At 41.7% G+C, this 10,731-nt stretch overlaps 1 protein-coding gene across 1 annotated transcript; it reads left to right on the top strand.

Annotated features, from left to right (window-relative positions):
- Positions 1-4,544: 4,544 nt before the first annotated feature.
- Positions 4,545-10,479, top strand: LOC110496131 (borealin). The gene is made up of 11 exons (XM_036952659.2): positions 4,545-5,347; positions 5,601-5,694; positions 5,812-5,940; positions 6,660-6,706; positions 6,805-6,880; positions 6,970-7,043; positions 7,249-7,328; positions 7,436-7,531; positions 7,713-7,842; positions 9,438-9,524; positions 10,144-10,479. Exons 2-11 carry the CDS (start codon positions 5,607-5,609, stop codon positions 10,177-10,179), a joined length of 843 nt encoding a protein of 280 aa, XP_036808554.1. The 5' UTR covers positions 4,545-5,347; positions 5,601-5,606; the 3' UTR covers positions 10,180-10,479.
- The last annotated feature ends 252 nt before the right edge of the window (positions 10,480-10,731 follow it).

The following is a 10,731-nucleotide window of genomic DNA, read 5'->3' as shown; positions in this document are numbered from 1 at the left end:
GGGCTTTGTGATGGCCACTCCAACACCTTGACTTTGTTGTCCTTAAGCCATTTTTCCACAACTTTGAAAGTATGCTTGGGGTTATTGTCCATTTAGAAAACCCATTTGCGACCAAGCTTTAACTTCCTGACTGATGTCTTGAGATGTTGCTTCAATATATCCACATAATTTTCCATCTTCATGATGCTATCTCTTTTGTGAAAAGCACCAGTCCCTCCTACAGCAAAGCACCCCCACAACATAATGCTGCCACCCCGGTGCTTCACAGTTGGGATGATGTTCTTTGGCTTGCAAGCCTCCTGTTTCATCAGACCCGAGGACCTTTCTCCAAAAAGTATGATCTTTGTCCACATGTGCAGTTGCAAACTGTAGTCTGGCTTACTTTGGATATAGATACTTTTGTACCTGTTTCCTCCAGCATCTTCACAAGGTCCTTTGCTGTTGTTCTGGAATTGATTTGCACTTTTCGCACCACAGTACGTTTATCTCTAGGAGACAGAACGCATCTCCTTCCTGAGCGGTATGACGGCTGCATGGTCCCATGGTGTTTGTCCCAAGGATGAACCAGACTTGTGGAGGTCTACAGTCATGGCCAAAAGTTTTGAGAATGACACAAATATTAATTTCACAAAGTCTGCTGCCTCAGTTTGTATGATGGCAATTTGCATATACTCCAGAATGTTATGAAGAGTGATCAGATGAATTGCAGTGAATTGCAAAGTCCCTCTTTGCCATGCAAATGAATTGAATCCCCCCCAAAACATTTCCACTGCATTACAGCCCTGCCACAAAAGGACCAGCTGACATCATGTCAGTGATTCTCTTGTTAACACAGGTGTGAGTGTTGACGAGGACAAGGCTGGAGATCACTGTCATGCTGATTGAGTTTGAATAACAGACTGGAAGCTTCAAAAGGAGGGTGGTGCTTGGAATCATTGTTCTTCCTCTGTCATTCATGGTTACCTGAAAGAAAACATGTGCTGTCATCAATGCTTTGCACAAAAAGGGCTTCACAGGCAAGGATATTGCTGCCAGTAAGATTGCACCTAAATCAACCATTTATCAGATCATCAAGAGCTTCAAGGAGAGCAGTTCAATTGTTGTGAAGAAGGCAGCAGGGCACCCAAGGAAGTCCAGCAAGCGCCAGGACCGTCTCCTAAAGTTGATTCAGCTGCGGGATTGGGGCACCACCAGTACAGAGTTTGCTCAGGAATGGCAGCAGGCAGGTGTGAGTGCATCTGCACGCACCATGAGACGAAGACTTTATGAGGATGGCCTGGTGTCAAGAAGGGCAGCAAAGAAGCCACTTCTCTCCAGGAAAAACATCAGGGATTGGACTGCTGAGGACTGGGGAAAAGTCCACTTTCCGATTGTTTGGGGCCTCCGGAAAAAAAGCTTGTCCGGAGAAGACAAGGTGAGCGCTACCATCAGTCCTGTGTCATGCCAACAGTAAAGGATCCTGAGACCATTCATGTGTGTGGTTGCTTCTCAGCCAAGGGAGTGGGCTCACTCACAATTTTGCCTAAGAACAAAGCCATGAATAAAGAATGGTACCAACACATCCTCCCAAACATCCAGGAACAGTTTGGTGACGAACAATGCCTTTTCCAGCATGATGGAGCACCTTGCCATAAGGCAAAAGTGATAACTAAGTGGCTCGGGGAACAAAACATCAATATTTTGGGTCCATGGCCAGGAAACCTCAATCCCATTGAGAACTTGTGGTTAATCCTCAAGAGGCAGGTGGACAAACAAAACCCCACAAATTCTGACATACTCCAAAGCATTGATTATGCAAGAATGGGCTGCCATCAGTCAGGATGTGGCCCAGAAGTTAATTGACAGCATACCAGGGCAGATTGCTTAGGTCTTGAAAAAGAAGGGTGAACACTGCAAATATTGACTCTTTGCATCAACTTCATGTAATTGTCAATAAAAAACTGTGACACTTATGAAATGCTTGTAATTATACTTCAGTATTCCATAGTAACATCTGACAAAAATATCTAAAGACACTGAAGCAGCAAACTTAGTGTAAATTAATATTTGTGCCATTCTCAAAACTTTTGGCCACGACTGTACAATTTTTTTTCTGAGGTCTTGGCTGATTTCTTTTGATTTTCCCATGATGTCAAGCAGAGGCACTGAGTTTGAAGGTCGGCCTTGAAATACACCTCCAATTGACTCAAATGATGTAAATTAGCCTAGCAGAAGCTTCTAAAGCCATGACATAATTTTCTGGAATTTTCCACGCTGTTTAAAGGCACAGTCAACTTAGTGTATGTAAACTTCTGACCCACTGGAATTGTGATACAGTGAAATAATCTGTCTGTAAACAATTGTTGTAAAAATTACTTGTGTCACGCACAAAGTAGACGTCCTAACCGTCTTGCCAAAGCTATAGTTTTAACAATAAATTTGTGGAGTGGTTGAAAAACAAGTTTTAATGACTCCAACCTAATTGTATGTAAACTTCTGACTTCAACTGTATGTAACCCTTATTTAAATGAGGAGCTGTCTATGGCAGAAGTTAAGAAAGTGATTGACGCTGCAAAAAATGCGGAAGCGTTTGGTATTAATGAACTGCCTGACGAGATTTTAAAATCCCCTAAATTAATTTATGTCCTATATGATTTGCTCCAAATGTGTTTTGAGTACAGTATACTGCCATCCACTTGGAAAAAGTCTGTAGTGAATCCCATTCCCAAATCTTCAAAAAAATGACCCTAGAGTGCCACTGAACTAGAGGCATACGTTTATTAAGTATAGTTTATAAATTATATTCATCCATCCTCAACAATAGGCTAAATTACATTTTTGGAGGACCAAAACGTTCTGGTGGAAGAACAAAAGGGTTTTCATAAATCCAGAGGCTGTATTGATCATATCTTCTCGGTCTGTACAATAAATAGATTACATCATGAGAAGCCTACTTTTGCATGTTTCATTGATTTCCAGAAAGCTTTTGATTTTGTAAATAGGGATCTTTTAGCCTATAATTTGTTAAAGACAGGGGTTGATGGGACATTTTATCAAGCAATCCAGTCTCTTTACAAAGTACCAATTGCTTGTGTGAGTGTTAATGAATATCATACAGATTGGTTTCCCACACCCTCGAGTGTAAAACATGTTGGCTTTGTTTATAAAGGATTTGGCAACATAAATGAAACAGTTCAATATTGGAGTAAGATATGATGATGAAATGCTAAGTATCCTTTTATATGCCGATGATATTATTTTGATGGCAGAAACTGAAGAAGACCTGCAGAACATGTTATCATGTGCAGTCAATTGGTGTAAAAGACGGAGACTTTTACACCAATTAAAAGATTAACCAGACAAAAACACAGATAATGCATTTTAGAAAACCAGCACTAAGAGAAGTGTTTTTCAGTTTTGTTTTGGTGAAGACTTTCTGAAGTTTACTAGCATTTATAAATATTTGGGTCTTTTTTTTTATTATTGATGAACATATGACCTTTCTATACGGACCATCTGCCCTGACCGACACCGCGAGTAGAGCTCTTGGGGGAGTTACAGGAAAAACTAAAACACTCAAAGATATTGGTTATGCCATGTACTCCAAACTGTATCAGACATGCGTGTGTCCTGTTCTGGACTATTCAGCAGGAGTGTGGGGTGCTAAGAGGTATTTTAAAAACAAACATGTTCATAACAGAGCAGTACGTTACTTTTTAGGTGTACACAAGTTTGCAACTCTATTTGAAATAGCAGGGGACAATGGGCTGGGAACACTGTGAGGTGAGATGGAAGGCGTGTATGGTGAGACTTCAACTGTATGTATGTGTATTATTGCACTGCTCTAGGGATGTAATTATTGTTTGGATAACCTTATTGACTATTATGTATTGATGTATTTAGTTTTTTTCACTCTTTTTGTGATGCGCAATGCAGAGAACGCCGGAAGAAGAATGATCATTTAATTACCATAGTGAATTATTGTAATGTTTGTTAAATGTGTCAATTAATCCCATAAGGGATGGATTGCCATTTGGCGATTTGAAAACAAATACAATGTCATTCATTCATTTTATTGACCCAGGATGTGAATACTTATCTAATTAAGATATATTAGTGTCTTATTTTTCATACATATATATTTTTTAAAGTAAGCCTTTTTCTTCCACTTTGACATTAGAGTATTGTGTAGATCGTTGACAAAAATTACAATTAAATCCATTTTAATCCCACTTTGTAACTACAAAATGGGGAAAAAGGTCCAGGGGTGTGAATACTTTTTGAAGGCACTGGATATACAGAAAATAGAGCACCATATATAGGTTTACCTGATATGCTCTCTTCTTCACAGATTGTTTTCAGGGACCCAGATCTCTCTTGGGAGCAGTTTCCAGAAGGCAGGGGTCATCAGCCCTCAGTGTCTGCAGCACGTTCTTTCTTCTCAGGAACCTGTGCACGCAGATGATGATAAACTATCTTTCTCACACAAATCAACAATAGAAACAACCTTTGCCAAATGGTAGATTTCAAGATGTATAATGCCACACACGGAAGTGATGCGTTTCAGCATCAAGCCTTCCGCGGCAGTATGCAGTCTAGTGGCATGCTCACAATGACCATTTATTGTGCAGCATTAGTAATGGTACAGTAATACAGCGACACAGAAAGGATACTGTTGATGACAGTAATGCCCCGCATCCTGAAGCCACTCCAAGCGATGGATGGAGCGACTGCAGATCTCTCGGTGTAGGTAGCAAGGGTGTCGAGATTCTGCTCATACAACAGGAACGCACCAGACACCTGATTACCGATAGCATCTCGCAAAGACTGGAGAGAAATAAGAGGGCCAAATAAGAGGGTCATCTGTGGTTACAAAATGTGTTCAAGCTCTCTCATGAGTTTATGGAGTGAGCGACCATGTATCTTACATTATGTCTACTGCCCTGTAGGAGCTTGAAGTGAAGACGCTGGTGCAGATCAGGAAAAGTGTGGAGAGGTGTTGGCGATTTGGATCTTTTGAAACGCCCTCAACTGCTCTTCTATGTTTCCAAGTGAAACCATTAAAGGCTTGCATTCAGCCAACACTGAATTACATACTTTCTTGATTATTCTCCAAGCTTTTTTTTCTCAATACTTGGTTACGCGACAATAACGCAGGCATCCTAGTTCACATTCAGGACAAGTGACGTAAACATGAACGTTCTTCGAAATTATAGGTAAAAAATGACGCCAAGCGAAAGCGTATCCTCATTGGCTGGTCTCCGGCATTGTCTGCGTCTGCGTGTAAATTTGAAAATTTCGCCAACTGGAAAGAGAGGGAGGCAGCAGGACTAACCCGCTAACTAGAAAATAAAGAAAACATCGCCAGGTAAATCACAATGAAATTACATTTATCAAACAATCTCATTGTTTAGATTAACATTGCATTGTATGTATTTCAAATCTGAAATGAAACAGTCATTTTTAAACGGAGTAGCTTCAATCTGGCTAACTACTAACGTTAACGTAGCCTAGCTAACAACATTTCCGGAAAGGGGCTAGCGAACAGTAACTAGCAACATTTTACCTGTTTTGCTAGCCCAAGCACCATTACTAATTTAGTGTACGTTACTAATGTACAGTGAGTCATGGGACGACCAAAGAGGACGACCAAACAACGTAAAAACCCCAAGTTGGACAAATTGGAGGCTTTTCTCGAAGATTTCGACAGTGAGGGTATGGATGACAAAGAACATGCAAGTTGGCTGCTAGCCATTAACGTTATATGAACAGAAACCACCGTTTGTGAATTCACTTTGGTGTAACTTATCCAATCACACGTTGTCTTTGCAGTTAAAACCGTCGTTGAAAGGCTGAAGGAGAAGACAAACAGCCTCCTGAAAGATGCAGACAACTTCTACAACATGGCTGTGATCAAGCTGCCAAAGGCAGTGAGACAGATGAACTGGCTTGAGCATTGTGGTAAGTTAGCTGGCTAGCTAAGTGAAGAAGCATGCACCTGACTGTTCTCTCAGCTACCGCACAGCAAGCGGTACCGGAGCGCCAAGTCTAGGTCCAAAAGGCTCAACAGCTTCTACCCGCAAGCCATAAGACTGTTGAACAGTTAATCAAATGGCTACCTGGACTATCTGCATTGACCCTCTCCTTTTGTGCTGCTGCTTTTTAAATGTTCAACTGAATTTTCTAACTAGAAGTCATTTAACAACATTTATATTTACAATGATGGCATGGAAACAGTGGGTTAACTGCCTTATTCGGGGGCAGAAAGACAGATTTTTTACCTTGTCAGCTCGGGATTCGATCTAGCAACTTCTCGGTTACTGGGCCAAAACTAACCACTAGGCTACATGCCACCCCACTCGCTGTTTATTATCTATGCATAGTCACTTTACCTCGGCTAACCTGTACCCTGCACATTGACTCTGTTCCGGTACCCCCTGTATATAGCCTCACTTGTTATTTATTTTATTGTAACTTTTTTGTTAGACTTTATTTTGGGTAAAATTTAGATACCATTTTAACTCTTATTTTTCTTAACTGCATGATTGGTTGAGGGCGTAAGTAAGCATTTCACTGTAAGGCCTACACCGGTTGTATTCGGCACATATGATTTTGATTTGGCGAAATGTGGGTTAGATATATGTTTTATCTGACGAACTGACACTTCTCCATCCCTTCAGGGTCAGAGAAACCAAAGTCACCCGTGTCACCAGTGGAGGATGCCAAGGTGGGTTTTCTAAATTAAAATAGAATAATTCATAAACTGTTGGTTTGGTTTTGCCACCCAGCCAGAGTCGCTCTTCACTCTTATTTGTCTACTTCCAGAAAGTAGAGGAGGCTGCCCAAGTGGAGAGCGTTATGGCTGAAGTCCATACTATTCCCCCCAAGACTGTTAAAAAAGGTAAGTATTTGCTATATACCAGTTGTTATAGATTATATGTCTCCTTTGAATCCCACTGGATGTTAAAGTTACTCTGCTCCCCTCTGCAGCAAAGTTGAAAAGGGGTGGAGCCAGGACAAGTTCAGAGGATGAGGAGAACACTTTTACGGCCACAGGGAAGAAGGTTAGTGCTGTATTTTTTTTGGCAAGGTTAGGGAGACTAACCGTGTGTTTAGTTTCACAGACTCAATGTAATCCTCAATAGCCTCCTTTCTTTTAGCTCTTGCATTTTATTCCAAATGATAGCCCAAGTCATTATTAGTGCCAAGCCATGTCTAGCTCAAGCTGAAGACTTGCACCTCATCGCCCGTTTCTTCTCTATTTCTCAGTGTAAATCAACTAGGAAACCTCCAACGTCAAAGAGAGCCAAAGCACTGTCAGTCAGCAAGCGGAACTCGTCCATCAGAAAGTAAGACCCTTTCAGCCGGAATCTGCAAATATTTTTGCATGTGTTCGTGTGTGTTTTATGGATGTACAAAAATGACTTGCTAATATTAATTTGCCACTTGTATTCAGGTCCAGTAGGAAGCCACTGGTCACTCCTTCCAGGAACATGTTGGATAGTTCCCTCATGGGCCCTACCCCTCTCATCACACCACGCTTTGACTCCAGGTAAAGTGGCAGTAGGTAATGTTCTGTGGCTTGTCCATGACATTTTTTTGCCTAAAGCTGGTTGTTGTTAGAGAACGGTCTATCCAGTCTTTCCCCTAGTAAAATGTTCCAGTTGGGACACACAGGCCCTCAAAACAACATTGGGTACCACTGCTTGACTTGTTGTCGTCATATATCCCAGGCTTCCCACGACCCCAGCGTTGAGGATACCCCGCCACAAGGAGAGGGTTTACAGTATCTCGGTCAACGGCTCCCCCATCTCAGGAGGCGGTAATGATATCGTCATCAATGTCCCTGTGGGGAATGGAGAGGTAAGCAGCCTTCCATTTTTAGACTGATCCGTACTGAACAGTATGCACTACCATCTGACTTGGCTAAATACCCTCACTAGCCCCTCTGACTGTTTGTTACATGTGTACAATTATTTCCATGACATAATTCAAGAAAAATAACTATTTTGGATTGACCAATGTAGACATTTTCAAATATATGCAACTTAAGTTTTATATCATGAAATTTCAACCTGAAAGAATTGTCATCAGCACAATGCTGAGGGAATCCTATTTGAGTGAGAAAAAGATACTCATCTGTTAGTTAAGATATACAAAACCTTGCAGAGAACCTATCCAACTGACAATCTCTAAGCGGGGGGAAAAAAATAAACTATTGAACCAAGACTTAAAAATAACCGATATTGGCAAAAGATGGAGACAGCCTAAAGGGAAGAGGTCAGAGACCTAGCAGTGTGGTGCCAGGACAACAACCTCCCCCTCAACTTGAGCAGGACAAAGGAGGTCCGAACACACCCCCATTCACATTGACGGGGCTGTAGTGGGGCGGGTTCAGAGTTTCAAGTTCATTAGAGTATTAGTGAGGTCGAGCGCTGTTGTTGGGTGATTAGGCCTGGCTCGCAGTCAGCGTTCCAATTCATCCAAAAGGTGTTCGATGGGGTTGATGTCAGGGCTCTCTGCAGGCCTTTTAAGTTCTTCCACACTGATCTCGACAAATCATTTCTGTATGGACCTCGCTTTGTGCTGCATTGTTATGCTGAAACAGGAACGGGCCTTCCACAAGTTGAAACTAAGGGACCCGAACCATGAAAAACAGCCCCAGGAATAATGATTCCTCCTCCACCAAACTTTACAGTTGGCACTATGCATTCGGACAGGTAGGGTTCTCCTTGGCATCCGCCAACCCCAGATTTGTCCATCTGCCTGCCGGGTGGTGAAGCGTGATTTATCACTCCAGAGAACATGTTTCCACTGCCCCAAAGTCCAATGGCGGCGAGCTTTACACCACTCCAGCCGACGCTTGGCATTGCGCATTGTGATCTTAGGCTGTGCGGTTGCTTGGCCATGGAAACCCATTTCATGAAGCTCCCAACGAACTGTTCTTGTGCTGACGTTGCTTCCAGAGGAAGTTTGGAACTCTGTAGTGAGTTTCAACTGAGGATAGACAATTTTTACAAGCTTCAGCACTCAGAGGTCCCGTTCTGCGAGCTTGTGGCCTACCACTTTGTGGCTGAGCCGTTGTTGTTCCTAGATGTTTTCACTTGACAATAACAGCACCTACAGTTGACCGGGACAGGGCAGAAATTTGACACACTCACTTGTTGGAAAGGTGGCATCCTATGATGGAGCCACCTTTAAAGTCACTGACCTCTTCAGGAAGGCCATTCTACTGACAATATTTGTCTATGGTGATTGCATGGCTGTGTGCTCAGTTTTGTACACCTGTCAGCAACGGGTGTGGCTGAAATAGCCGAATCCACTAATTTGTATGCGGGTGTGTTTTTTTATACATTTTTTTTATTTTTTATGAAGTACTTGTCGACATGATTGATTGGCACATTTCATGTGTGTTAAGATAAAGTTTCTCTGCTGACCTGAGTGTTTATTGGTTCCAGTGCATTCAGCTGCTGGCCAGTCAGATGGACACTGTGGACCTGGGACAGCTGGATGAGACAGCCATGAGGAGCATCCGTCTGCTTCAGGTATGGTCTTCACCAAATAGAACTATACTATATGGCCACATCCATATGTCATGCTTCTAACAGAAGAGAAAGGGATGCGTTATGCATAACCGTAATAGCAGTTGAAAGCGAACGGGTTATGGCGAAATCTCCAAATGAGAAGATTACATTTGCACATCGACGGTCCAATTACATGTCTGGATCAGGGTGTGCCATTTAAAAGATTATTCTTCTGCCAACATGACTAGCTAAGTGTTGAGCTTTCACAAGGCACTTTAGAGAAATGCATTGTCATTTTGGTTGGCACAAACGGGAGTTGTGCGTGTTCTTTCATGGTAAATTCTCACAGTATGTGCTCATTTTGTTCAGAACAACCCTGAATGTAACGCCATGCCATCTTTCAGTACTGTAAATGGTATGCATTTTGTTATATAGAAATGTGAATTGCACATTGTATGGTTGTTTTTATAATGCGGTATCTATTATAATCCTCCACCTGTCTTCTTTCAGAACACATCTGTCTATGACGGTGTTTACATATTACTCATGTTTATCGAGCGGTGTTGAAGTGGATTTCTATGTCAAACCCGTGTAAACAGTAGCCGTTACCATTAACTCACGTTCACTTTTCTCTCCACAGAACCGCCTCACAACACTGTGTGAATCCTCCGAATGACCTCTTCAGTGTTTTTTTTTGTTGTTGTACAAGAACCCCCCCCCCCCCCCCCAAAAAAAAAAACAATTCTCTGTATATTTCTCTTTTAATACATAGTTGTTAATAGCTGTCAAGTCTGCTTTTGTGTAGTTATCTTAGCGCTCTTTATTGTTATGGTTTCAATGTTTTAAAATGGATGCCAAGCACATGAGACTATACTTGGAACAGGCTACTTTTCAGGGATGCAGTCTCCCATTTAAAATTAATGTCAACATTTTAAATGAGCAACATTAATAAACCCTAACTACACTTCCCCACCAATAGTCTAACATGTTTGAAAGTTACTTGTGTGCCCTGTGAGTGAAAGAGAAGGATATGCTGCATGCCTTCGTCTCATCAATAACACTTTGTCTGCCCTCTTGTGGTTGAGGTTTGCCAGTTCAACTTGTACTGTACAGTGTGGATGAGGAAATAAGAGGTCCATGCATTTTAGAATTATTCAGTGAAATTGTACAATACTTTGTTTTAATGTAAATATGCCATTTTGTTCACTTTTCTCAAAGTGAACTCTTT

Source organism: Oncorhynchus mykiss, chromosome 18 (genome assembly GCF_057628025.1).
Source record: "Oncorhynchus mykiss isolate SJ-2025 chromosome 18, ASM5762802v1, whole genome shotgun sequence".
Taxonomy (NCBI): Eukaryota; Metazoa; Chordata; class Actinopteri; order Salmoniformes; family Salmonidae; genus Oncorhynchus; species Oncorhynchus mykiss.
This window is presented reverse-complemented; position numbering and strand designations above follow the sequence as displayed.